Here is a 25,382-nt window from a genome sequence, read left to right on the forward strand (position 1 = left end):
TTGACCACTGGAAGCCTATTAAAATACACCATGAACAGCCAGCTGGCAACCCCCACTCCAGCAGCGGGAATTAGACTGCACCTCTGCCCCCGCCAAAGCTGGGGAACCCACCCGGGGGGCAGGGGCACAGCCAGAGGGGCATCGCTCGTGTCCCCCAGCCCCATATGAAGGTGTCCCCCCCAGGGAAATGAGACACAGACCCATGGTGGCAGCGGTTCTCCATGTCGGAGCTTTATTTGCAGGGCAAGGAGGGCCTGCACGAGGCAGAAGGGGGGATGCCGTGAGGCCAGGTGGGGAACACTGTCCCCAAACTCCGGCAGAGGGTCACCGAGCTATAGCCGACCGTGGAGCGACCGCAGCAGCATCTCCAGCTGCTCGTCCAGGGACCGCTCATCCCCGTCGTTGGTGATCACCCAGTCAAAGGCCACTCCCTGGTCCAGACCGCACTCAGACTCGGCGTCATCCACCCCTGGGGACGAGCAGAGCCCAGGTGAGGCCCCCAAGGTGGGTCAGGATCCATCCGTCCATCCGTCCTCCTGGGGCTGGGGGGCTTTACCCAAAACCGCCAGCTCCCACAGCCAGGGGATGGCAGTGGAGGCGGCAGAGCCGTGCCTGTGGGGCAGCTGTGGTGCCAGCGCAGCCCCGGGTTTGGCAGCGTGCACGGGGAAGCACCGCTCGCTCGCTCACCGGTGACAAAGACCCAGTTCCTCCTCTTCCTCGTCTCCTCAGTGGCCACCACCCGCACAGTCTGCACCACGTCACCGTAGACATCCCGGAACCACTCCACGTCCGAGAGGCGGCGCGTGTCGCTCACCACCTGCGCAGCAGGGGCTCCGTCAGCACCCACCCTGCGCCCCCCGCACCCCCTGTGTCCCCCCCACCGCTCACCCACACCGGCTGTGCTGCCCCCTCCACCGCTGTCCTGCAGAAGAAGCCGGGGTCAGCACGGCGCTTCTCCTCGCCCCAGCGGATCATGTCCTGCCGGTACATCTCCTTGTAGGCACTGGCGTCCAGGAGCCGCTGGAAGTCCAGGCCATGCTCCTGCGGGGAGAGGGGGTCAGCAGGCACGGCCTGTGCTATGGGGCATGGTGTGGCGCAGCGCGGCACGGCACAGCACAGCAAGGATTGGTGCAGCACGGCATGGCACGGCAAGGCTTGGTGCTGCATGGCACAGCACAGCAAGGCTTGGTGCAGCACGCCATGGCTCAGCACGGCACGACACAGCGTGGCATGGCATGATGTGGTGCAGCATGGTGCGGCATAGCACAGTGTGGTGCAGCTCGGCACAGCATGGCACTGCTGGGCGCGGCGTGGCGCGGCATGGCATGGCACCTCGCAGCAGGGCGTGGCAGGGCGTGGCAGGGCGTGGCAGGGCCGGGGTACCTTGGCATATTGCTCCTTGAGGGGCCCAGAGAGGCGCAGAACGGTGCACACGTCAGGGCCCAGCCTGCAGGAGAGCAGTCAGCGGCACCGGCACTGGGACCAGGACCAGGACCGGCACCGGCACCAGCACCAGCACCAGCACCGGCACCGGCACCGGCACCGGGCCCAGCCGGCTCCACCCGGGCAGGTCCCGTCCTCCCCGCCCCCCGGTGCCGGCCCCGCCCCCGGTACCGGCTCCGGAGCTCCTCAGCCACGAAGTCCTTCCCCGACTTCCTCTTCCCGCTCAGCAGCACCACCGCGCGCGGCGCCGCCATCCGCCCGCCCGGCCACGCCCTCCGCCCCACCCTCGGCCACGCCCTCCGCGCGAGGGAGCCCGACCCGGACTGGCCCCGCCCCACCCCCTCACCCCCTTCCCCGTGGACCTTCCCCCCCTCGCGGGGGAGCCCAGTGGTACGGCCCGAGGAAGGGGGCGGGGCGGGGCGCGGCGCCGCTGACTCCACCCCTCCGGCGGGGCGCCCGCCTCACGGCGCCCCCTGCAGGGCGGGGCCGGCGCAGCGCCGCGCACCGTAGCGGGGGGGTGGGAGGGGGTACCCCGAAACCCCGTGGGCACACGGCGCGACCCTGGCCCCGCCCCAGCACCCCCTCCTCCCCCCTGCACACCCCTTCCCCAGCTCCCCCCTTTCCTCCAAGCATGCCCTGTTCCTCCTCTGAACCCCCCTTTCCCCCAGCACCCCACTTTCCACCTGCACCCCCGTTCCCCCAACACCCCCTCCCCCTGTTCCCCCAGCACCCCACTTTCCACCTGCACCCCCGTTCCCCCAACACCCCCTCCCCCTGTTCCCCCATCACCCCACTTTCCACCTGCAACCCCCATTCCCCCCAGCACCCCACTTTCCACCTGCACCCCTGTTCCCCTAGCACCCCCCATTCCCCCAGCAGTCTTTCCCCCACCCCCCCGTTCTCCCCCCAGCACCCCCTTTCCCGTCCCCGTCCGCCCTTTTTCCCCACACCCACACAGCTCAGCCCAGCGGTGACTTTATTGTGGGGTGACAGTGCAGCATCACACAGCACGTTCTGTCGGGGACCCGGCCCTGTGGGGTGTGACGGCAGCCTCCGGGTCCCCCAAAAACGGCCCGTGGGGAGCCCTTGCCTGCGGGTGCTGGACGAAGGCTTGCAGTGGGGCAGCCGCCCCAGCACACTAAGGCGTTGCCCCCCATGGCTCTACCCCCCCGTGCTGTGCTGCCGCGTGGCTTTCCGGCCCTGCTCCTTCCCAGCAGCACTGCAAGAGAAGGGGGGCCGTGATGGGGTGCCAGGGCTCGGCCCCTCAGAACCCCCTGGCACCGCCCGCCCTGGCTCACCCCCTGTCCCCGGCGTAATGCCGCAGCACATACTCCTCGAAACCGTCGGCCGCCTCCTCGTTGCCTCGCTCCTGCCGCGCCACCTCCTCCAGCAGCTCCTCCACGTCATCCACGAAGTCGACGAAGCGCAGGCGGTCGTGGACGAAGGTGCTGTCGGCCCCGAAGGCGCCGTCCAGCCGTGCCGCCAGCCCCCCAAAGTGCCCCCCCCACCCCAGCCGCCCCATGAAGCCCTCCAGCAGCTGCAGGAACTCTGCCTTCTGTACCGGCTTCAGCGCAGCCCCCAGCACCTCCTGGCCCTCCTTGCGGGCGCAGTCGGCCACCCCCGAGCAGCCCTGGGGTGCCTGGTACCAGCTGAGAGGGGGCAGCTCGCGGGGTACGCGCTGGGGGGGGCCGTGAGACGACTTCCCCCAGGCTTTCCCTGGCTTGTGCTCCCGGGGGGGTCGGGGGTCCTTCCCAGGCCTGTGGGGTTTGGTCTGCTCCCTCCTCTCCCACTTGTGGGGCCCCCCCCCGGCACCATGCCGCTTGTGCCGCCTGCTCTCCTTCTCTGCCTTGAAGGGCTTCTTCCAGGGCCCAGGGAAGGGCTCGGCCGCCTCCAGCTCCTGGCCCAGGCGCTGCTCCAGCGCGCTCAGCTCCTCCACGAGCCCCTCAAGACCCCCGGGGCCCCGCGCCCGCTCCAGGGCACCCACCAGCTCCTGCCGCACTGAAGCCAGCCAGCTGTGCCGCCAGGCACCCTCGCACCGTGCTGCATCCTCACCATGGGCTGAGGCACCCGTGCTGGGGGGCTGCTCTGCCGCCGGCTCCCCAGCCTGGGGGCTGCCCGGTGCCCCCACAGCTCGCAGGTGCTGCAGCTCAGCCTGGGTGTCACGGAGAGCGGCGGCCTCCTGCTCCAGTGCCACATGCAGCTGCGCATTCTCCGCGGCAAGGCTCTGCTGCTGCGCCCCTGCCGCCACCGGCTCACCCTTGCTCTTCCGCAGCAAGGCGTGCAGCTCTTCCTTGTGGGCCTGGGGCAGGGGGAGGGAGTGGGGGGGCTGTGAGCGAAGTTGGAGTGGGAGAGCAGCGCCGGGACATGGCACCTGGCTTCCCCAGGCATGACCACGCTCACCCACCTGCAGCTCTGCCTGCATGAGCTGGATCTCCTGGTTCTCCTTGGCCAGCTTGTCCAGGAGAAGGCTCACGGGCTGCATGCTCTGGGGGTCCCCAGCATCTGATGAGGGGGCCTTCTGCTGCGAGTCCTGGGGGAGAGGAAGGATGGGAGCCCCGGGGGGGCTGGGGACGCTGCTTCCCCTTGGCCAGCTCAGAGGGGCTGAGCCCCACTGCAGACCCCCTCCGTACATTGCCATCGGTGGGCAGCGGCAACTCCTGCTCCCCGGCTGCCACATCCCAGCTCACCACGTTCTCCATGGGACCTGGAGAGGAACCAGTCAGGGACATCTGACCATGGCTGAATGTCCAGGCTGCCACGGGGCTGTACCCTGCCCAGGCAGGACAGTCCCCCATGCTCACCATCTGCCGGGTCGTAGATGCTACCTGGGGAGAGGAAGGGACAATGAGGGGGACACCGAGACCCCTGCCCTGCCCCTGGGACCCTCACTCACCGGAGACAATCAGCAGCCCCACAGCCACCAGTGCCAAGGCACCCAGCAGGTACTTGCTCATACTGAGCCCGTCCCCATCACCGGCATCCGGTGTCCCTTGGTGCAGGGCAGGCATGGGAGGGGCGGGCCCAGGACAGGGCTCGCGGCCCTGCCGTCGTCGCAGCCCCTCCACATCATCGTCACTGCTGGTGCAGCTCCCCTCCTCTGTTGGTGGCCCTGGGGAGGGATGGGGGGACCTCCAGGGAGGGTCTGCACCCTGGCACTGCCAGCATGGACCCCCCCCGGCCAGTCCCCTGCGAGGGCCTGACCTGCTATGGGGTTGTCAGGGCAGGGTCCCGGCTCAGCCTCGGCATCGGGCTCCTCCTGCTCGTTGCCATCCGGCACGCCGGGCTCTGTGGAGCCATCTGGGGCGGGCACCGCCCCGGCCCTGGAGTCCCAACACTCCTCCAGGTCCTGCAGGCACAGGCACTGAGGTGTCACACGTCCCCATGGGGGGAGCAGGACCCCAGCCCCTCCCTGCTCCCGGGCTTACCCCCAGCCCGCTGCTCTCTGGGTGCTGGGTCTGGCCGGGGAAGGCGGCTGTGCCATTGGCAGCCACGGCTGGGGAGAGGCAGAGAGCGGCGGTGAGCCAGCAGCACAGGGGAACACCAGGTCTGCCCTGTCCCCACGGCTGCCGCCTGCCTGTGATGGTGTCCTGGGTGCCTTCCTCCTCCTCCAGCTCCTCAACCTCAGCCCCGTGGGAGGCCAAATCCTGCTCTGGAACCACCGTGTCGACAGGCAGACCCTGGGAGAAGGGGGGGGCGGGTGGCACCTTCGGCCTCAAGCCTCATCTGCCTCCCTCTACCCGCAGCCCTGCCCGCAGCTCCAGGCAGGCCGTGGGTGCTGCCCTGGGGTGTCTTCAGCCCTCACCTCGCCGCCCGCCAGCACCCAGCTGTGGTCCGAGACCCGGGAGGCTGTTTTCTCTGCCATGGGGACAGCCCAGAGCCACCTGCAAGGAGACGGACGGATGGAGGGACAGACAGAGGGACGGGTGGAGGGATGGAGGGACAGAGAGACAGAAGTAGGGATGGATGGAGGGACAGATGGAGAGATGGACAAAGGGATGGAGACAGACAGACGGAGGGATGGATGGAGGGACAGACAGAGGGACAGACAGAGGGATGGAGACACAGACAGAAGGACACGACCCAGCTCCCAGCACCGCCGGGATTTGACCGGGAGAGTTGCGGTCCCCACTCCCCAAACCCTGCCCACGCCGGGGGACCCCCGGCTGCTGCAGGGAGCAGCCGCGGCCGAAGGACCGGCCGCCCCAGGAAAACCGGCCCCTCCCCCCCCCCGCCCCCAGCTGCCGCCGCGGGTATTTTTAGCCGGGTGATGCTGCCCGACAGGTGGACGGGGGACGCGGGGCCCGGCATGGGGACACCGGGGTGCCGCAGGACAGCGGCGGTACCGGGACCTCGAGCAGCCCCCGCCCCCCCCAGGTACCCGGAACCAGCCCCGCACGGTGACACCCCCTCCCTCCCCGCCCCTGCGACCTCGGCACCGGGCTGTGCCCGTTCAAGCCGCGCCCGCTGCGCAACCCCCGGCCCGGGGTCCCCGGACCCCGCCCGGGGAAGCGGACTCCGCCGCGGCGGCCCCCGGGGCCGGGAGGAACCGGGCGGTACCTGCTGCCGCTGCCGGCCACGGTCCCTTCCCCCGGGAACTTTCCGCGGTGCCGGTCGCCGCCCTCGGGAAGGGGCACGCACGTGACGCGAACAGCCAATGTGGACGGGCGGTGGCGGCGACAGACCAATGGGATGGCCCGGGGTGGGCACGTGGGGCCCCTCCGGTACCGGACACCCCCCACCCCCGGTACCGGACACCCCCCCCCGCCCCGGCGGGAGCGGAGAAAGACACTGAGACACGGGTTTCAGAGTTTTATAGCGACGGTACAAAAGTTTCCATTAACGATCGGCTAAAAGAGGGGGGCGGGGGGGGGGGCACCAGGACTGTCCCGGGCAGCGGGACTGCCCCAAGCATGTGGAAGGGACACCGGGACCGCTGCACAGCCCCGGGGGAAGTCGTGGATGGCGGTGGGGACCGGATCACGCAAACACACACACACCCTCCAAGGGCACTGACCCCATCAGGCAGAGCTGGGGGGGCACCGGGGAGCCTCAGCCCCCGCAGGCCAGTGCACCGGGGCTGCAGCCCCCCCGCAGCAAAGGGCTGGCGATGGCACAGCCAGCACTGGCCCGGGTCCCAGTGGCAGCTGGTGGAGCCACAGCCGGTGCCTGGCACCATCTCTCTGGCTGGTGGTGGGGGTGGCAGCGGCGGCAGCAGCAGCTACAAAAAAAGGGGGTTTGGTCCTAAATCGGCAGGGGAAGCTGCTGGTGGCGGTGGGAAAGCAGCTCAGCCGTCGTTGGCAGCCACCAGCTGTCCCAGGCCCTCCCGGACGTAGACCGACTGGATCTCCTTGGTCTTCAGGCAGAAGTCACAGGCCCAGACAGCAGAGGCCTCGGTGGTGAGCAGCCCATAGGCATTCTCCGTCATCCCTGTGCACTCCCGGTGGAACCACTTCTGGCAGGAGGCCTCGCACAAGATGGCATCCTGGTCGTCATTCACCTCGTTGCGACAAGCCCCGCAGGGGTACACCAGCCCCGGCGGTGGCTGGTGCCCTGAACTGCCGGCTGCCTTACCGGGTGGGGGTGGTGGGAGGCTGTTGGTCTCCGGGGTGCCAGCACCGCGGCTGCTGCTGCCTGGGGTGAAACCGGGCTGCGCCCCGTTGACGGTGGCGGGGGAGCCCGAGTGCTGCTCCTGGGCGAAGGTGCTGGGGGTGGGGTTGAGGTTCTTGCCCCCCTCCTCACCGCCAGCAGGGAAGCTGGGGTCAGCCCCGGGGAAGGGGCTGGCGGTGGGGGGCAGGGGGGGCACGTTCTGCCCTGGGCGCTGCATGGGCGACTGTCCAAAGAGGTTGCCAGGTTGGCTGAAGCGCTGGGAGGCCGCTGGTCCCCCGGGGGGGTTGAGGGCTGGCCCGGGGCCCATGTCTCCCCGGGGGGGCTGCCCCACGGTGGGGGAAATCATGGGCCCGAAGCCCCCGACGGGCCCCTGCAGGAGCTGCCCCGCGGGGGGGCTGAAGTTCTGTCCGAGGGGCTGGAGGGGCTGGCTGAAGGGCTGCCCCGGGAAGCCCATGCCCCCGGGCTGGACATAGCCGGGGTTCTGGGGGGGCATGCTGAAGGCCGGGCCCATCTGCCCGGGGGCGAAGGGGGGGGGCTGCCTCCGCAGGGACTGGGGGCCTCCACCGTAACCGGGGGGCACCTGCGGTGACATCCCCCCCTGGACGCGGAAGCTGCCGAAAGGCACGGGGCTGCCCAGGAAGGGGGCAGGGGCCGCGCCCACCTTGGGGGCCCCAAAATCATCCTCGAAGGGGTTGGAGGCCACCAGGTGGTCCACCATGGGGGTGGGCGGCGGGGCGAACTCCGAGAGGTGGGAGTAGGCGGGGCCCTGTGGGGAGAAGGCACCAGTCAGGGCTGCGGCCCCCCCGGCCCCGGCCCCAGCCCCGCCGCCCGGCCCTACCTGCGTGTTGGACTTGCGCCGCTTTTTCTCGGGGCTCTTCATCTGCAGCCCTGCGGGGACAAGCGGGGCCGCGTCAGCCGCAGCCGGGGCTCCCCCCCCACGCCCGCCCGCCCGTCCGCCCGCCAGCGCTCACCTGCCTTCCCCTGCTTCCGGCCGGGCCCGCCGGCGGCGGCGCTACCCGCGGGGTGCGGAGGCCCCGGCGGGGGCGGCGGGGCCGGGACGCCGCCCTCCAGCTTCTCCGCGTGTGGGGCCGCCATGGCCCTCACAGCCGGCCCGGCGCCATGGGCCCGCCGCCGCTCCGCCCCACGGCGTACCCCACCGGAACCGGAACCAGACGCCGCGCGGAGCCAATCACCGCGCGCGGGGCGGGACGAGGGTGCCCGGGAAGCGACCACCACGCGTCTGGCTGGGAGCGGGGGTCAGGGCAGACCAAGTGCAGCGCCGGCAGAGGGGTGTGTTATAACGCGACGAACCATAAGCCAGGCCCTGGGGGGGGGGGAGGGGGGGCGGAGCGGACCAACCAACTACATGACGCGGGGGCGCTGTAAAGCAGAGCGGCACGGACCATGTGTAAGGCCCGGGAGGGGAAAGAAGGGAGTCGAAGGAACCATGTGCCCACCGAGGGGGCGACGCCGGCGCCAGGAGAGGCCGTGTGCCCGGTGCTCGCCCACCCCCCCCGGTGTTCCCCCCCCCCCCCCCTCACACCAGCCAGGGCCTAGAGAAATACCAACTTTAATACCAACCGCCGGTTCCTTTGGTATAGCGGGGCCCGGGGGGGGGGCGGCGGGGCGGGGCTGCGAGGGGCAGGGCTGCGCTTTGGCTTGGGGAGGGGAGTAAGACCGTGCATGCAAGGGGAGGGGGGAACGACGCTCCTGCCACCCCCCCCCGGGGCTGCCGGAGCCGGCCGTAGCCAGCCGGGACGCCGGGGGGGGGGGGGGGGGCGGCAGGCAGGGAGGGGGTGCAGAGGAGCACGTCCCAGGAAGGGGCACGGCGGGAGCTGGGAGCACGGGGGGGGGTCCTGTCCCCGGCCCCCTGCCCCGCGGCATTGCATAAGAGTGTGGGACCTGCGGGGTCAAGGCACAGAGTTAACACGTAAAGTGATCGGGTACGGTGGGTGGCAGGGCTGGCCGGGCCTTGTGCTTGGGGGAGCAGACCCCCCTCCAGCCCCCCTCCGTGGCCTGTGGGCAGGGGACGATGCTGGGCTGTCCACCGTCTCGCGGCAGAGGGGGGGGGGGGGGCTCGATTCCACCAGCCCTGAGCCCATGCCCACGCCAGAGAGCAGCTGCAGCACGGCAGCAGGGCCGGGTTTTGGTAGGAGCTGAGCTGCTGTGCAAAGGCTGGAGCTGGGGGGAGGCAGGGGCTTTGGCAAGAACAGCCCCCCATGCTGCAGGCAGCTCACACCATGCTGCCCGCAGCCACCACGGCCACCAGCTCCACCTGGCAGAGGGGGACAGGCCCCGTCCCTGGCCAAGTCCATGCTCAGTCCCAGGCAGAGTCCGAGGGCTCCCAGGGGCAGGGAGCAGGGCTGGGGGGCTGTGCACCGGGGCCCCCCAAGCACTCAGAGTCTCCTCTCCACGGGCTGCTGCAGGCACATCTCGCTGCCAGCCGAGATGATGGGTAGGTGATTGTCCATGTGGTAGCTGATGAGGTGACTGACACTCTCAAAGCGGTGGTCTTTCGTCCGCACCTGGGGGAGCCAGGGAAGGGGCACTCGGGAGGCTGCTGATGGCTGCGGGAGGCCAAAGCCACCAGCCTCCATGGCCTTAGCACCAACTGGAGGGGAGCACCCCTCACCCCCACGCTCCACCAGGCCCTCACCATCCCCCAAGCCAGCCCAGAGGCATCTCCCCCAAGGAGTGACAGGGAAGCCCGATGCCCTGGTGGCTCTTGTAACCCCCAGGGCCCCCCCAAGCTGTGCCAAGCTCTGTCCTCAGGGCGTTATATGGACTCACCACTCCCTCAGGATCGACGAGTAGCAGATGCTTGGGCTGCCCACCCTGCAAGCCGGTCAGCACGTACTGGCCCGGGGTGGTGGTGCTTTCTCGCACCAGGAAGTCTCCGTTCACCTTCAGCAGCTTCTCGGCCTCCTTGCGGTTCATCTTCCCATGGTACCACGGCTCCCGTCTCAGCTGCTCCTCTATGGAGGCCACCACCTGGGCAGGGGGCAGCCCCATGGGCACAGACAGGGGGACACGCAGGGCATCTTCAAAGGGCTCTGTGGGGAGAGAGGAGCCAGGGGGGACTGTGACCGACCTCGCCGCCAACCACCCCCAGCCCGGACATGGCTGCAGTCGCAGTCCCACTCACTCATGTCGAAGAGGTCTCTCTGGGTGCTGCCGTTGGCGGTTGCGGGGGTGCCAGCGGCCGACGCTTGGCGTGTCTTGTCCACGTTCTGCACGTTGACATAAGATGGGTCATCAAACAGGTCTGTGCGGCCGGATGCACCCACCGGAGCCAAGTATTTCTCTCTCCCTGCTACCAAGAGCACTGTGGTCAGCAGGGCTCCAGCCTGCCTTGGCCCCAACACCAGTGCCCACTGCTGGAGCACTTGGGGTCAAAGAAAGCAGATGGGGACTGGCCACGTCCGTCGTGTTACCTTGGGCAGGAGTGTGCTGCTTCCGGGGGTCGTACTCCCCGCCAGACGACTGGCCGACAGGCTGCAGGGAGAGGTGGAGGGTGAGCCCCACTGCACTCCCCACCCCTTCCTACTCCCAACATCCTGGGCTGCTAGAGGTGCCAGGGAGACATGTGCCACGGCTCTCATGGCAGAATAACCCTGAGCGAAGAGCCCATGGTCCCATTGGGGTCCCTGCATCTCCCTCGTAACATGGAGCCTCCCCACAAGGACGCACCCAGAGCCTTACCAGCGTGGCCCCCAGGTGATTGGGGGTCTGAGCAGCCCCATCCCGCAGCCGCATGTCCACAACCCCCCCGATGGGAGGCTCCTTGCCGGGGAAGTCATTGTAGTACTGGTGATCTGGGGCTGGTTCCTCCTCTTCCTCATCCCAGGCAGAGCCATCAAACCCCGCCATCCTGGGAGGGCACAGCACAGATGAGCAGCTGACAGCAGCCAGGACTGCATCCCCTCTCCAAAACCAATCTCAGACACCCTCTCACCTTCCTCCTTCCCACACAGCCCTGCCCTTACCTGTCGTGTGGTGTCACCAGCTTTGGGGGGTTCTTCAGGTACTGCTTAAACCGCAGCTCGAAGGCCTGCCCAATGGTGCTGATCACATCCTGCGCCAAGCCCTCAGGGCACTCCAGGATATGGCAGGCTGGGGAGGGAATGGTGGGATGGGAGCATGGAACCCCAATGTTAAGTTCTCCACCGCTCGAGCCTGCCCTATGCACCCCAGAGCTTCCTCACGGGGGACCCAGTGCCTCCCCACCACACTGAGCTGTGTCTAAACATCCACGAAATGGCTCTGGCATTTAGCACCCTCAGCAGCAGCCTCACCTCTCTGATTGACGGGATCTTTGGCAACATAGGCGACGTACTCGGCTGTGTCCTGCGGGCAAGACACCAGTGGTGAGACGGGGCTGCCGGGGAACGCGGTGCCTGAGACTTTGGGGAGAGGGCAGGAGAGGCACTGATCCCTAGCATGGGGCAGGGCATGCATGGACAGGGATCGTGTGTACTCACCGGGTCTCCCCCAGAAGCGAAAGAGATGGACTGCATGTGGTGGTTGGCAATGATCTGAAAGGCAGAGAGTTCGTCGGATGCAGCCAGGAGCTCCTCTGCGCCCAGCCAGAGGCAACACCTCCTGCCTGTCACACTCCTCCTGGGGCTGGCCTGGCACAGGGGCTTAACGAGCCTCCGGAGCCCTGGTTATGAGCCACAGACCACCAGGAAAAGGGCTGGGACACCAACAGGGCCACTGGGAGCAGGGTGAAAACCAGGAGACCTGTCCCCAGGCCAGGGAATTTGGGTCTCAGTCTCCAGGACAAATCCTGCCAAGCATGCAGGATATTGCTCCAACCTCTTCACCCTCAGGGACTGGGGGGAGCTGGGCACTCAGCAGGTCACACAGCCCACCCAGTCATCCCTTAGGGAGGCTGGGGACATCCCCTGCCCCAGCAGGGCCCGGGGTGGGGGACACAAGGATTCCTGCTTGTCTAAAGCCAGCCACCCAGCCCCTGGCACCTCCCCACTCTCACCTGCTTGCAGTCAGAAGCCATGAGGTTGAGGCTGCTGGTGGAGATGGTCAGGGTGATGGGCATGCCGGCGAACTTCAGGTTGCTCTTGCCCAGGATGGAGTTCAGGGAGCGGCCACAGGGCTGGGGACAAACAGCAGCATGGGGAAGGGGCTCCCCAGGCTGGACACAGCCTGGCTGCGGGGGGACAGGGCACATCCTGCTTGCCCTCCACAGCAGAGACAGGGCACCTCGTCCTCACCACCGCTCCTGCTGAGCTCCGCTGGCCTGAGCCATGGTGGGAGATCAGAGCCTCAGGCTGCCCAGCCTGGGCATGGCCAGCTGAGCTGGGATCTGGCCCTTGGCCCCATGCCGAGACAGCTGAGCATGCTCCCCCCAGCAGCTCCCCAGCCCAGCCTCACCTTCCTCCTCCGCACAGCTCCCTTGGCACCGGGCACAGCCTCACACACCAGCCCGATGGCCTCCCTGCAGGGAGCACAGTGGGATGTCAGTCCACCCCAGCACCTGCCCTCCCCATTCCCCCATGACCCCCTGACCACGGGACCAAGGACGCGGGGACCAGCACAGGCAGAAGGGACAGGGTGACAAATGGGAAGCCCTCGGGCAGCGCTGGCCAGGGCTCTTCAAGCGGGGGAAGCATGCTGGTGTTAGTATTTGATGGGGCTGCAGGCAGCCTGGCCCCCACCAAAAGCCCCACATGCCACCAGGGGCTTGTGCAGGGCTCAGACCCACCCCGCCCCAAAAGTGGCAGCCCGTGGGGAGAGGCAGAGCTCACCTGGTGACCTGCGTCCTGGTGTTGAAATCCAAAGCCCTCATGGACTGGAGGACTTCCACGCAGCCCATGTACTGGGGAAGACAGCAGGGTCAGCCTGGGCAGCCCTGGGGTTTGCTCCCCACGGAGCTGGGGAGGGGGCTGGGGCCCCAAGCCCTCCGGCTCCACAGCGGTGACCTCCCCGGGAATCCCACAGCCCACCTGCCACCCTCAAGGAGCATGTCAGGAGGTCCCCAAATCCCCATCATGACCCTTCCCATGCCCCCCCAGTCCCCAGCACTCACCCGGACGTGGTAGGAGACCCCAGGGCCCATGACCTTGTCATCCGGGTGCAGCCAGCCACGGGTGGGCTTATTGACGAAGCTGCCGTGGCGGGTCCATTCATCACCCCCCAGCTGGCCGCCTTCCACCCGCGTCTTCTTCCCGCAGCTCAGCTTGTTCATATCCTGGGAACAGACAGTGACAGGTCCTGCTGAGTCGGGGCCGGCAGTCCCCCCCGGTGCCAGTTCCAGCATCCCTGCAGGGCCGGGCTCCCCCGGGCTGCTGCCGGCCAAGGAGCCCCGCAGGCTGAGCAGGTTGGCGGGGTTCGAGAGCTTCAGGTTGGCCATTTTGGGGAAGAAGGAGCAGAGGGTGGTGGGGCTGTCCTCTGACTCGGGCGAGAACTCTCCAAGAGGTGCCGTGGGGCCGAGGGAAGAGGAGGACAGGGAGCCAGGCAGAGACTGCGTGCCTGTGAGGGACTCCACCGGGGAGGCTGGGACCCCCACGCCCCCCACAGCCTCCTCCAGAGAGGAGACGGACTCGTTCCGCAGGTGGCTGTATTTGCTCTTCTGCAGGAGATCCATGCTGGAGAGAGGCAAGAAGGGCTAGGGCCGTCCGGTCCTGTCTGGCAGCGGGGTGGAGGCAGCCAGCCGGGTCTCATGGGGGCCCCATGGAGAGTCCGAGCACCTGCAGCCACTGGGAAGCCACCCCCAAGCAGAAGCCTCGGCTGAGCTCTGCGCCAGGTCCACGCTAGCCTGGCATGGCTGGCAGGGAGAGCCGGCCCCAGGACACCAGGCAGCAGGTCCAAGGGCTGCCCGGCTCTGTGCCGTTGCAGCTGATCGATCACAATCGGCGTCAGCAAGGATGCGCGGATACGGCCAGACAGAGAGCGACCCCACGCTCCCACCGCGGCGGGGAGGAAAATGGGGCTGTGGCGACGCCCCAGGGAGCCGCCAGCATGGGGAGGGGGGCCTCAGCATACTTGGCCCCCAGCCTGGAGGTACTCAAGCCCTACAGCCCCACGTCGCTCCTGCACCGGGCCAGCTACAAATCCCATTGTCTTCAGCTGAGGCCGGATCCAGCCCCTCTGCCTCACCACCGGGTCTGGCACGGCTGCCCTCCACCCCAGCCGACTCGCTTCAGCCCCTGCGCTGCCCTGCTGTCGCCAGCCACTAAGAGGAAATCAAAAGCATGAATATTTAAAGCCCTGAGACAAGGCAGCCACAGAGCGCATCCAAGCCCAGCCCAGCCCCACTCCGAGCACTGTCCAGGAGCGAACAAGGTCCTTCTGTGGCAGCCAGCACTACGCAACCCACGTGCTAGCGGCAGGCAACCGTCGTTGGCTCCCCAGGCTCTGCTGGGGGGAGCGGCACCCGAAGCCAGGGGAGCTGCAATGGTGAGATGCTGCCAGTGCTTGCAGCTGCCTGGGATGCAAGGACATCCAGTCCTTCGTGAGCACAGCTCCGGGCACGGATCTCGCCCGGAGGGCTGGTGGGAGGAAGAGGAGGATGCCCAGGAGCAGGATACAGGTGGGCTGTCGGCAGGGCTCAGCACGGGCCCCCGGCCGCGGTGGGGAGCCGGCAGGAGAGGTGGCTGCTGCTAATTGCTGCTGCTCCTTCCCGCATCGCAGCCGGCACTGAGCGGTGACTCCTCCCGGGAGAGGAGAAGGGGCTGCCGCTAATCGGAAGGGCCGTGCTGACTCACAGGCGGCGGGGCAGGCTCTGCCCGCGGCGGGGGCTGCGTGCGGGCTGGGGCGCAGTGCAGGAGGGGCTCCTGGCGAGGGGTGGGGACCCAGTGCCTATCTGGAGCAGAAGAATCAAGGTCACAGGCGGAGCTAGCAGGAGCAGGCAGTGAGAGCATGCCAGGGGGCAATCCTCGGCCCTTTCTACCATGGGGAGCTGGACAGAGCCCCCACCGGTGGGTAGGGGTGTCAGGGGCAAGTCTCCACTGCTTCCCCCTGTCCTTGACACACCGGCACACCAGTGGGACCTCGGGCCAACCCAACCGCACCGCCCACGCCGCTCTTCACAGCCTCGTCCACCTCAGCCTCCCCGGGGTGCAAGAGCTCTCCTCCCTTCCACCTCCCGTGGGCTGAAGCAGGGATTTCAGGCAGCCCCGCAGCACCCAACCCCTCTGACCCACCATGGCCCAGGGCCTTCCCAGGCACCAGGCACTCTGCAAAACCAGCCACAGAGCCAAAACCAGGTAAATCCAGCCTAAGGGAAGGGCTCTCCCTGCTTGGACCCGCCGCCGGGCGCTGCTCAGCCCTGGTGGCTGCCCACCCTGCTTCCCAAACGCTGGCACACCGCCACAGGGACAGGGAAATGGAAGCCAGGACGGAGCTGGAAATAGCCTCCTGCACGGTGCAAGGGGCCGTGGCTCACAACGGCAGGTCCATCACCCACCCCCCTCCTGGTGCCGGAGCATCGCCTCGGCCGCGCACACCGCCTCCGCGACCACCAGCCCCCACCTCAGCCACTAGCAGCGGTGGTCCCACGGGCACAGAGACTGCACCAGCCGTCCTGTGAAGCGCTCGTCCCCACCAGGGGCCCCCCAGTCGCTCAGTGCTGTGACCTTCCCGTGGCCGGCAGCACTGCAGTTCTAAAGAAAAGCAGGAAGCCCGGGGCCAGGGAGCCAGGAAGCCGCCAGCCCCACGAGGGGCCAGCCGCAGCCCCCGGTTGTGTCGGGGGAAGCCCAGCTAGGCGGCATTGAACGGGCATGAAGCAGTGGGGTTTGCCCACGAGGGCCTGGCCGCTGGCAGATGTGGGGCTGGGGTCCCCCCACATGCCCACCACGGGCTCCATGAGCCCCAATGCTTCCTCAGGGCCTTGCCGGGATAAGAGCAGGAGGGAACTGCGCAGGGGCAGGGGGATCTCCTCAGCCCCTTCCCACTACCCCAGGCCCCGACTGTCGCCCAGACAGGCAACAGGGCTCGGAGCAGCCATCCCCAACATGCACCAAGGGGCTGGCACACCCCAGGAGCCGCAGCCCCCTGCTCAGACAGGCCTCTGCTTTTATAAGATGGAATGATTTCTGATTTTATCAGAACATCCCGAGGCCAGCCAGCCCACGTCACCCTGCCAGCCTGCACTGGCTGGTGAGGAGACGTATTGCTGCTCCCAGCCCTTGGAGACCAGAGGTGTCACCGCCGCGGACCCCCCCAGCCCCAGAGCCCACCCCTGGGTGTCAGAGACCCCTTCCCAGCAGGTTCAGAGTGCAGAAAGCAAACTGAGACGCGTGCAGAGCCGTGGAACAACAGCCCTGCCTGAACAGGCAGCCCTTGAGCCCCATCCAGCAGGCAGCAGCCCTTCCCCTTGCCAGACAGGCCAGCAGCGAGCTCCTGCCCCTGCAGCGGAGGACGAGCAGAGCAGCCAGAACAACCGCCCCCGAGGAGCTCTGGGGACACGTCTCGTGCCCTGGCAGCAAGGAGAGGGGCCAGATCCTCCCCGCACGTGGGAGAGATAGAGGGACGTGGGCTACTTTCGGGCGCCTGGGGCTGGGACTTCGTGCACAGCCTGGGGCAAGGAAGAGCAGAGAGGGGACGCTCGGGGCTCTGCTACCAGGTCAGCGCCCGACATCCTCCCAGGAAACACAAACTCGGAGCTGAGTCAGAGACCTGGAACACGCCAGTGGTTTGGCAAGAAATCACAGCGAGGAGCAGGCAGCTGCACACCAGCCACTGCCACATGTACCCGCCTCGCCTGGGGCAGGAGACCCCCTCGGTCTGACAGCGGCCACAGTGGAGAAGCAAAGAAACACTCAAATCCAGCCAACAGCTGATTTTTTTTCCCCTGAACATCACAACAGCATCACACAGCATCTACATGTTCCTGCGTGCAACCTCTCTGCCGCACAGAAGAGGGGCTGGGAGATGCCAGCGGAGACCTGGGGAGGAGGCTGGGGCCCTGCCAGCAGGGAGAGAGGGGAGGCAGGATCCACCACCGAAGCCACCTAGCCCTCCACCGAAGTCCTTACCACATACTCCATCGCCGGCGGAGGGCAGGGCAGGGCAGGCCCCGGGCAGGGAACAGAAACGCACAGCCCCTCTCGTCTGGCACTCTGACCTGTGGTTCGGGGACAAACAGGGAGTTAGCCAGCCCTGCCCTGGACCGCCGAGGCAGTGGCCCTGGCGCCAAGAGGCAGACCCTGCTCCTCCTCGCTGACCACAGGCAGACAGGGCTGTAGCAGCCATACAACACACTGCCAACACAAGGGGTGAGAGCACCAGGGAAGCCTCCTGCTTCCCATCCAAGGGAGGACAGCGCTGGGATAGGAGCACGAGGCTGAGCCTGGCTCTGCTCAGACCTTGCCCACACCGGCAAATGGTGTCAAGGGCTGAGAGTCTCTCCATGACCCAAGACAAGTGTCGGAGCCCATCCCTACCCAGCCCCAAAACCAGTGCCCAGAGGCCACACACAAGCAGGGAGAGCGGAGACAGCCCAGAGGAGACAGCCCAGAGGGGCAGAGCTTCCCTCTCCTGCCCACCTGCCACCCCCTCAGCTAGCACCCCGCTGCAAAAGAATGTGCAGAGCCCCTGGGGCTGTGGCCCCCTCCTCACCAGGGGAGCAGTGAAGAAGGGAGTTGTGGAAAGAGGCTATGAGAGGGGAGCCAGGAGGGGGAGAAAGCTCTGTGAGGAGAAAATAAGGCAAGTGAAGCAGGAGCAGCTCCAGAGCCACTGCCCTTCTCACTCCCACAGCCCAGACAATGTGGTCGGGGCCAGGCCACCGAGCAGCGCAGGGCAACAAACACGATTTACTTCCTTGCAGCAACTGTGCCCTTATCTGGGGCCTGCAAAGGCTGTGCCGGAGCCCACGTGGGCGCTAACGTGATTAGCTCAGGAGGCAGTGAGATAAGGAGGGCCCCGCTCAGCAAGTACAGTGGCACAGATCAGCCCTGGGCAGGGCCTGACAGCACCATGCCAGGTCACTTGCTACCAAGCAAAGGCAGCGATGAGGCCCTTTGGACACCAGGAGCAGAAGTTGGCAGCAGGGAAGGAGGATCAGGACCCCGACCCGGGTGCTCAGCCTCACCGAAGCCTCCATGGGACCCAGTTGTGTGCCCACCAAGGAGGGGACACTACCCCGCGCAGCTCCCAGGGGTACAAGTGACCTGGCCACAGCGGTCCTCCACCAAAGGGCTACAGGTGGATCCTCATGCCCCGCTCAGCTGGGAAGAGACGGCATCTTCAACCCTCTGGAACAGACCAAGGCCAGGGCATCCCTGGGGAGTGCTGCCGAGAGCTGCCCTTTGCCCACAGGCATCCACAGCACCAACCCGGCGGGCAGTGCCCGGGTCACATTCCCTCAGGACCCACGTCCAGGGTCTCCCTGGGCCGGGGCAGAGTGCAGGTGACCCTATCCGAGAGATTCAACTGGAGAAGCAAGGACAGCCTGCAAGGAACGGACAAAACACGCTGCCGGGGGGAAGGCAAAAGCCTGCAAGGAGGAATGTCTACCCCTGCCCACAACAGCCAGGTCTTCTCCAGATACTCTCCCCCTGCCTTCCTCCAAGGCATCAAAGCGCAGGCAGGCTGAAGGCAGGATGGCAGGAGAGCGCACCCAGGCACCATAGAGGACAAGGATCCCTCCGAACCCAGCTGGTGCCCCATCCCTGCTGGGGGTCATGTCGGTCTGGGGTCCAGGGCTTTTCCCCAGGCCCCAGGAGCATCCCCGGAGCCGGCCTCACTCCCGCGCACCACACCAGCACACGGTCCTGAGCACCCGGGACGGGGTGACCCGAGACAGAGCCCAGCGAGCGGCTCCAGGCACGTACAGCGGCCGCCACACCAGGGGAGGGTCCAGGGCACCAGAGCCACCCCGGGCCCTGAAGGCGACCGAGCAGCTGGCACGGCCCGGCACCGCCCCCGGCTGGGCCGCCCAGGGGAGGGGGCCGGGCCCGCCCCGCCGGGCCCCGAGCCCCCCACTCGGCTCCCCCGCGCAGATGCAGCGGGGGAGGGCAGCCCGGCTCCCCGCAGCGCAGGGCCCCGGGGCCGGTTGCAGCGGGACAACCCGGTCGCTCCGCGCAAGGCAGTGGCGGCGAGCAGTGCGCGCCAGCGAGCGGGGAGGACTCAGCCCCGGCGGCACCGCCGCCGCGGGGGCTCCCCGGGGCACGGCCCGGCACGGCACCGCGGGGCCTCGCCCGCCCCCGGGAGCCCGGGGCCTGGCGGCCGCCGGGGCCCGCACGGCCCGGCCGCTTCCGCGGGACTGCGCGGGCCGCGCCGACCCCGCCGCGGCCCCCCCACCCCGCGCGCTCACCGGGGCACCATGGGTCTCGAGCCGGTCTCCTCCGGTCCAGGCGGCCGCGACGCCCGCCCCGCCCGCCCCCCCTCCAGCGCCGCCACTCACTTCCGGCCCACGCCCTCCAGCGCGGCCTCACCGCGCCCCCGTCACGTGACGAGCGGGCCAATAGCGGGCCATACCCGACCCGCGGGGGAGAGGCGCCGCGGTCCCGCCCCGCCGTACGAGCGCTGACCAATGGGCTCCCGCTCCGCCTCATGACGCGTGGCCCGCTCTGTGGCGCCGACCAATGGGAGCGCGGGGCGGCTGCGTTTGAAAGCGCCGGGGGGGCGGGGACGCCAACGGGCCGACGGGGCGCTGAGGTGAGGGGCGCGGCGGGGGCTGCCGGGAAGGGGGCGGACCGCGGACCGCCGGCATGGCGCACAAGCAGATCTACTACTCGGATAAGTACGACGACGAGGAGTTCGAGTACCGGTAAGACGGGGGAGGGAAGGCCCGGTAACGGCTCCCGGGAGGGGGTGGAGACGGGGGGAGTGGCGCGCCCCGGTGATGGCTCCCCGGTGGGGCGGGAAGGGGGTTGTCCTGGTAACGGATCCCCAGGGAGGTTGGGGGGAAGGGGTGTCCCAGTAACGGATGCTCGGTAAGAGCGGGGCGTCCTGTTAGCGGTTCCCCGGTGGGGCGGGGGAAGTTGGTCTGGGTAACGGTTCCCCGGCGGTGGGGGGAGGAGGCCGTTAACGGCTCGCTAGCGAGGGGAGGGGGGCGGGCGACTCACGGCTCCCCCGGTGGGGCAAGAGGGGAGTTTTCCCTCTAGCGGCTCCCCGGTGGATGGGGCGGGAGGGCCTGGTCCCGGTAGCGGCTCCCGGCGGGGAACCTGCAGCCGGGGTGGGGGGCGGGTCCTCGTTGCCGGCGCTGTCTGAGGGTGGGGGAGGTCGCAGGCACGTGATGCTGCCCAAGGAGGTGGCCAAGCTGGTGCCCAGGACCCACCTGCTGTCGGAGTCGGAGTGGCGGAACCTGGGGGTGCAGCAGAGCCAGGGCTGGGTGCACTACATGATCCACGAGCCAGGTGAGCCCCGCCGGGGGGGCGGGCGGCGGCCGGGGGGGCCCGGCCTGACCCCCCACCTTCCCCCTCAGAGCCCCACATCCTGCTGTTCCGCCGGCCGCTGCCCAAGAAGCTGGAGAAGTGAGCGGGCCCAGGCCCGCCGAAGCCCCCACCGAGACTGCACCTTCCTCCTCCTCGCTCCCGGGGGGGCTTCACCCCGTGACCCTCGGGGCCGCCTGAGCGCTGCCCGGGGGGGGGGGGCTCGGCCCCAGTGCCGGGGGGGGCCCTTCCTAACGCCAGGCCTGAGCACACACTGAAGCTTCAATAAATGGATGTTTGGGAACTCCTGTCTGCTGTGTCGGGGGGGTGGGGGCTCCCGGTGCCTCAGCATCCTGCTTTGGGGGGTGCAGGCATGCTCCCGGTGACCGGGGGGGGCGGGGCGTAGGGGAGGGCTTCCCCGGAGCAGCCCTCCCCTCCCCCGCCTTGCCGGTGCCTGGGAGGGGGTTTGGGGTGGAGCTCCCGGTGTCCCGGGGAGGTGCACGTGCCACCGCCCTCTGCCTGCCGGGCGGACCCACAGCCACAGAGGGGGAGCGGGCGTCGTCCCCGCCCGCCGCCATGGTTCCGTCCCCGCGGCTTCCGCCTCCCGGCCAATCCGTACTGGCCGTCTCTCGTGACGGGCGCGTTGCCCGACCAATCAGCGTGGGGTGGTGTCGCGGCCTAGCCGGACGGCGGCGGCCGGCCGGGCCCATGTGGGGGGCACTGCGGGCGGGCGGGACCCTGCGCGCCGCCGCCTCCCGCCCCATGGCGGTTTCCCGCCCCACGGCGGCCCGGGGCTCCGCCGCCACCGCCGGCATCATCGTCATCGGCGACGAGATCCTCAAGGTGCGGCCGGGGCCGGGGGCGAGTCGGGCCTGCGGGGGGCGGGCCGGGCCGGCGCCTGCTCCCGAGCCGGGGCCTGGCAGGCCCGGGGCGCCCCGCCGTTACGGGTGTCTCCGTCCCCCCAGGGCCAAACGCAGGACACAAACTCCTTCTTCATGTGCCGGCGGCTGCGCGCCCTGGGCGTGCGGGTGGCCCGCATCTCGGTGGTGCCTGATGAGGTGGACGCCATCGCCAGCGAGGTGGCCGCCTTTGCCGCCCGCTTCACCTATGTGCTGACCTCGGGGGGCATCGGCCCCACGCACGATGACGTGACCTTCGAGGCCGTGGCCAGGGCCTTCGGGGAGAGGGTCACCCCCCACCCCGAGCTGGTGGCCCTGGTGCACAAGTTCTTTGGCAAGACGGACGCGCAGTGCCCCGAGATGAAGCTGGCTCGTGTCCCTGAGTCCTCTTACCTCAACTACAGCATGGACAGGTGCACGGGCGGCACCTTCAAATACCCACTGGTCAGCGTGCGCAACGTCTACATCTTCCCCGGCATCCCGGCGCTGATGGAGCGCGCCCTGGATGGCCTCACCCACCTCTTCCGCAGTGAGCAGACCCGCTTCCACACCCGCACCATCTACGTGGCGGCCGACGAGATTCTCATCACGCCTGTGCTGGACCAGGCCGACGCCACCTTCCAGGGCCACGTCAGCTTGGGTTCCTACCCGGACTGGGCCAACAACTACTACCGTGTGAAGCTGACGCTGGACTCGGAGTCGGAGCAGGACCTGGAGGAAGCGTATCGCTTCTTGATAGAGAAGCTGCCGCCAGGTGTTGTTGTGCCATTGGTGACGGACTGCGTCTCGCTGGCAGCCACGGAGGTTTATGGCCTGGCTGAGTCAGGTACAGGCAAGTGGTGCTGCAGCATGGCTCGGTGCCTCCGCGCTGCTTCTGCGCAGGCCTTGCAGCCCAGCAGGGCTGGGGTGGTGGGAAGACCGGCCTGGGAGCAGAGCTTACCTGCTCTGGTGTGCTGGGGGGCTTGAGGGGTGCTCAGGCTTTGCTGGCGCTGCAGTGGGCTCCATCCCACGCAGGTAGGAGCGGGACCTGTAACCACAGTTAGGGCCAGCCAGTGCCAGTCCTTGAGAGCACAGCGTGTGTTGGGGGAGTGGTGCTGTGGTTCCTCTGTGCAGGCAGGATCTCTGTCCCATCCATGGCACAGACCTCCAGGTTGCGCAAGCTCTTGGCTCCAGCCTGTGGTGCCGGCGGTGGCTCCGCGGTGGGTCTGGAGACAAGACATGCCTGGAGGGCGAGGTACCACAGGCCCTGGGGCAGTGCCAAGGCAGCATGGCCCCAGGCGGGCACCAACCGTTCCCTCCTGGCAGGCTCGGCCCTGGGGCAGAAGGTGGCAGCAGCACTGCGGACCATCGAAGAGGCTTTGAACCGGTACAGCCTGGCCCAGCTCTGCGTGGGCTTCAACGGGGGCAAGGACTGCACAGCCCTGCTGCACCTTGTCCATGCCGCTGTGGAGAGGTACCCGGCTGCGGGGCTCAACCGGCCTGGTCTGGGGCAGGGGTGAAGGGGTCCTGCGGACCCTGGCCGGGGCTCCGAGGCTCTCCCCTGCCCCACTCCAGGGGGACGAGTGGATTCCTGGGACCCAGCTTGCGGGGACTGGGCACCCACCCTGCTTCCAGTCGCTATCTGCCAGAGCCCAGCTGCGACGGGTCTCTCCCCAGGCGGTGCCCAGTGAGGCAGGAGAAGCTGCAGGTGCTCTACATCCGCATCATGTCCCCCTTCCCAGAAATGGAGCAGTTCATCCAGGCGACCGTCCAGAGGTACGGGGCAGAGAGGGGTGGGCTGCCAGGCAGGGGGTGAGCAGCATCTCCCACAGCCTGGCAGGCAGCTGCCCGTCCTGCCTGTCCAGGTACAAGATCAAGCTCTGCACAGTGGAGGGCTCCATCCGGGAGGCCCTGGTCCACCTGAAGGAGCAGCAGCCACAGCTGGAGGCCGTCCTGATGGGGACACGGCGGACAGACCCCTACTCATGCACTCTGATGCCCATGTGCATGACGGACCCCAACTGGCCCCCGTACATGCGGGTGAACCCCTTGCTGGTACATGGCCTCCACCCAATCTGGGGACGGGGCTGTCCTTGCTTGGTGGGAGAGTGAGCCTGGCAGGTTAAAGTGACGGGGCTAGAAACCGGCACTAATCGACCCCCATCCCGGAGGGCTTCCCTCCAGTTTCCCTTCTCCCCAGAGCATCTCCTGCCCTGTTGCACAGCTGTGGGTGCCCCTCGCGGCAGCCAAGCTGCCTGGTGCTGTCAGGCAGGGCTCATTCCTGCCCGCCGGGGGCTTTTCCTGTGTTGGAGGAACAGGGGTGCTCTGGGACCCTGGGGACCAGCTGGCTCTCCTGTGTGCTCTTGGGGGGAGCCAGCTACCTTCTCTGGGGAGGACGGGGCAGACTGCCTGGCTCTGTGGCAATCCCTGCCCAATTCTGCCTGCAGGACTGGACCTACCGGGACATCTGGGAATTTCTGCGCAAGCTCTTTGTCCCCTACTGCGTGCTCTACGACAAGGGGTGAGTGTCTGGTGCTGCCCTCTGCTTGGCACAGCTGATGCCCCTGGGCACAGCCTTGCAGCCGCTTTCTCTCTCTGCAGCTACACCTCCCTGGGGAGCATGGCCAACACACTGAAGAACCCGGCGCTGCGCTACACCGACGCCCGGGGCCGCGAGAGCTACCGGCCTGCCTACGAGCTGGAAAACGAGGAAGATGAGCGCACCTCCCGCCAGTGAAGGCCTGTGAGCTGCACTCGGGGAGGCTCTGCTGGTTTGCCGCCAGCAGCCGGCTCCCCCACAGATGTCCTTGGTGCTGCCAGGGATGACACTGAATAAACCTGCTGCCTGCCAGCACTGAATAAACCTGCTGTGCTCAGCCTGCGGTCTGTGTTACGCTCGCGCTTGGCCGTGCCAGTCCCTTTGGGCCCCGCGGGGCTCTGGCAGGAGCGGGACGGGGGTGAGGCCAGCTCTGCCCAAACAAAAGGGTCCCTGGGCCAGTGCCCCCTCCCTGCACCCGCTATTGTGGAGGCTTTTGAAGCCCAGAGAATGGAGCAGGTTCCAGCGCTTGCTGGGGAGCTGCATGTCAGCGTGGCTGTCTCCCCGTGTCAGACCCCGCTGATCCCTCATCGGCCATGCGCCTCCTCCGGACCACAGCGGCCCGTCCCCTGGGCGCTCTGAGGCGAGCGGCACGGGTGGTGGCACTGCCGGCACCCAACAATGCCTCCCTGGGGCTGCGCCTGGGCTCCTGGCTGCTGCGGCTGCTGCGGGAGTGCGTCTACCTCCTCCTCTGCAGCTGGTGCATCCGCGAGCTGCTGGACTAGGGAACGGTCCCCCCCCGATGCCACAGGACCCCTGGCACCTCCTGCCTGCCCCTGCGTGATGGGTGAGTGCCCTGCCCTCAGCTGCCTGCTCAGCACGGTGTTCCTGGGGGGTGACAAGGGCCTGGCTGTGGTGCTTGGGGGTGACAGTGTGATGGGGGCCCAGCCGTGGTGCTCTTGGGGGGTGATGGCATGCAGCCATGGTGCTGGTAAGGGGGTCCTCACCCCCTGTGCCTTTCTCCCCTCTCCAGGACTGCTTGTTGCCCCATGCTGATGGACCCCCAGCGCTGGGACCTTGCTCCAGCCTGCGCTCCCCCCGATCACAGAGACCCCAATAAATCTGATCAGCACCTGACCGGCTGGGTGTATTTGGGGAGGGCTCTGGGAGCATGCCCCCCACCCCTGCAACCTTCCAACCCTTGCCCTGGGTAGGACCCAGGCACCGCAGCCCGCACTGTCAGGGGCCAAGGGGCAGGAGCGGGGAGCTGTGGCTCTGCCTGCCCCTCCTGCCTGTCCCTCCGCCAGCTTTATCCCTGCCCATGACTCAGCCCCTTGTTTAAAGAGCACCTCCGCTTGTCCCCGCTCCAGGCCATTTCCTGCCCCAGCCCCGCGCGCTCAGCCGGCACCAGTGCTGCCAAGAGCCAGTGGGAAGCGACCAGAGCAAAATGTCCCCAAAAGGCCCAGCCTGGCTGGAGCTGCAGCAAAGGTCACAGCCAGCGGGACGCGTGGAGAACTGGGGCCCTGCCATGGGGATGGCTGGGGGTCCCCCACCTGGCTGAGCCCGCTGTGCCCCAGTGCT

General features: G+C 68.2%; 6 protein-coding genes across 13 annotated transcripts; 2 read left to right on the forward strand and 4 right to left on the reverse strand.

The window, feature by feature from the left end:
* Positions 1-206: 206 nt before the first annotated feature.
* Positions 207-1,741, reverse strand: PMVK (phosphomevalonate kinase). Of its 2 annotated transcripts, XM_052796608.1 has the most exons (5): positions 1,615-1,741; positions 1,384-1,447; positions 889-1,041; positions 688-817; positions 207-469 (listed from the first exon to the last, which is right to left on the reverse strand). In XM_052796608.1, exons 1-5 carry the CDS (start codon positions 1,695-1,697, stop codon positions 333-335), a joined length of 567 nt encoding a protein of 188 aa, XP_052652568.1. In that variant the 5' UTR covers positions 1,698-1,741; the 3' UTR covers positions 207-332. The 2 variants fall into 2 exon arrangements, with proteins under 2 accessions (XP_052652568.1, XP_052652569.1); XM_052796609.1 differs by lacking the exon at positions 1,384-1,447 and having other exon boundaries at positions 1,615-1,722.
* Positions 1,742-2,402: 661 nt separating this feature from the next.
* Positions 2,403-6,099, reverse strand: PBXIP1 (PBX homeobox interacting protein 1). 2 transcript variants are annotated; one of them, XM_052797396.1, is made up of 10 exons: positions 6,001-6,099; positions 5,246-5,324; positions 4,869-5,120; positions 4,645-4,789; positions 4,333-4,552; positions 4,245-4,264; positions 4,074-4,147; positions 3,848-3,973; positions 2,742-3,742; positions 2,403-2,662 (listed from the first exon to the last, which is right to left on the reverse strand). In XM_052797396.1, the coding sequence occupies exons 2-10, from the start codon at positions 5,303-5,305 to the stop codon at positions 2,605-2,607; spliced, it is 1,956 nt and encodes a 651-aa protein (XP_052653356.1). In that variant the 5' UTR covers positions 5,306-5,324; positions 6,001-6,099; the 3' UTR covers positions 2,403-2,604. The 2 variants fall into 2 exon arrangements, with proteins under 2 accessions (XP_052653356.1, XP_052653357.1); XM_052797397.1 differs by lacking the exon at positions 4,245-4,264 and having other exon boundaries at positions 4,337-4,552.
* Positions 6,100-6,239: 140 nt separating this feature from the next.
* On the reverse strand, positions 6,240-8,262 carry PYGO2 (pygopus family PHD finger 2). Its single transcript, XM_052797398.1, has 3 exons — positions 8,022-8,262; positions 7,889-7,938; positions 6,240-7,816 (listed from the first exon to the last, which is right to left on the reverse strand). The coding sequence occupies exons 1-3, from the start codon at positions 8,143-8,145 to the stop codon at positions 6,728-6,730; spliced, it is 1,263 nt and encodes a 420-aa protein (XP_052653358.1). The 5' UTR covers positions 8,146-8,262; the 3' UTR covers positions 6,240-6,727.
* Positions 8,263-9,118: 856 nt separating this feature from the next.
* SHC1 (SHC adaptor protein 1) lies at positions 9,119-19,435 on the reverse strand. Of its 6 annotated transcripts, XM_052796936.1 has the most exons (14): positions 19,328-19,418; positions 17,049-17,137; positions 13,100-13,261; positions 12,819-12,889; positions 12,445-12,508; positions 12,047-12,166; positions 11,532-11,585; positions 11,346-11,397; positions 11,037-11,163; positions 10,753-10,921; positions 10,485-10,545; positions 10,196-10,363; positions 9,841-10,103; positions 9,119-9,575 (listed from the first exon to the last, which is right to left on the reverse strand). In XM_052796936.1, exons 2-14 carry the CDS (start codon positions 17,058-17,060, stop codon positions 9,447-9,449), a joined length of 1,452 nt encoding a protein of 483 aa, XP_052652896.1. In that variant the 5' UTR covers positions 17,061-17,137; positions 19,328-19,418; the 3' UTR covers positions 9,119-9,446. The 6 variants fall into 6 exon arrangements, with proteins under 6 accessions (XP_052652896.1, XP_052652900.1, XP_052652899.1 ...); XM_052796940.1 differs by lacking the exon at positions 17,049-17,137 and having other exon boundaries at positions 19,418-19,435; XM_052796939.1 differs by lacking the exon at positions 17,049-17,137.
* Positions 19,436-19,640: 205 nt separating this feature from the next.
* On the forward strand, positions 19,641-20,691 carry CKS1B (CDC28 protein kinase regulatory subunit 1B). The gene is made up of 3 exons (XM_052796941.1): positions 19,641-19,783; positions 20,245-20,372; positions 20,441-20,691. The coding sequence occupies exons 1-3, from the start codon at positions 19,725-19,727 to the stop codon at positions 20,491-20,493; spliced, it is 240 nt and encodes a 79-aa protein (XP_052652901.1). The 5' UTR covers positions 19,641-19,724; the 3' UTR covers positions 20,494-20,691.
* Positions 20,692-20,948: 257 nt separating this feature from the next.
* On the forward strand, positions 20,949-24,128 carry FLAD1 (flavin adenine dinucleotide synthetase 1). Its single transcript, XM_052797666.1, has 7 exons — positions 20,949-21,230; positions 21,353-22,112; positions 22,592-22,739; positions 22,943-23,041; positions 23,131-23,320; positions 23,713-23,786; positions 23,867-24,128. The coding sequence occupies exons 1-7, from the start codon at positions 20,964-20,966 to the stop codon at positions 24,000-24,002; spliced, it is 1,674 nt and encodes a 557-aa protein (XP_052653626.1). The 5' UTR covers positions 20,949-20,963; the 3' UTR covers positions 24,003-24,128.
* The last annotated feature ends 1,254 nt before the right edge of the window (positions 24,129-25,382 follow it).

Source organism: Harpia harpyja, chromosome 9, assembly GCF_026419915.1.
Source record: "Harpia harpyja isolate bHarHar1 chromosome 9, bHarHar1 primary haplotype, whole genome shotgun sequence".
In the NCBI taxonomy this organism is placed as follows: domain Eukaryota; kingdom Metazoa; phylum Chordata; class Aves; order Accipitriformes; family Accipitridae; genus Harpia; species Harpia harpyja.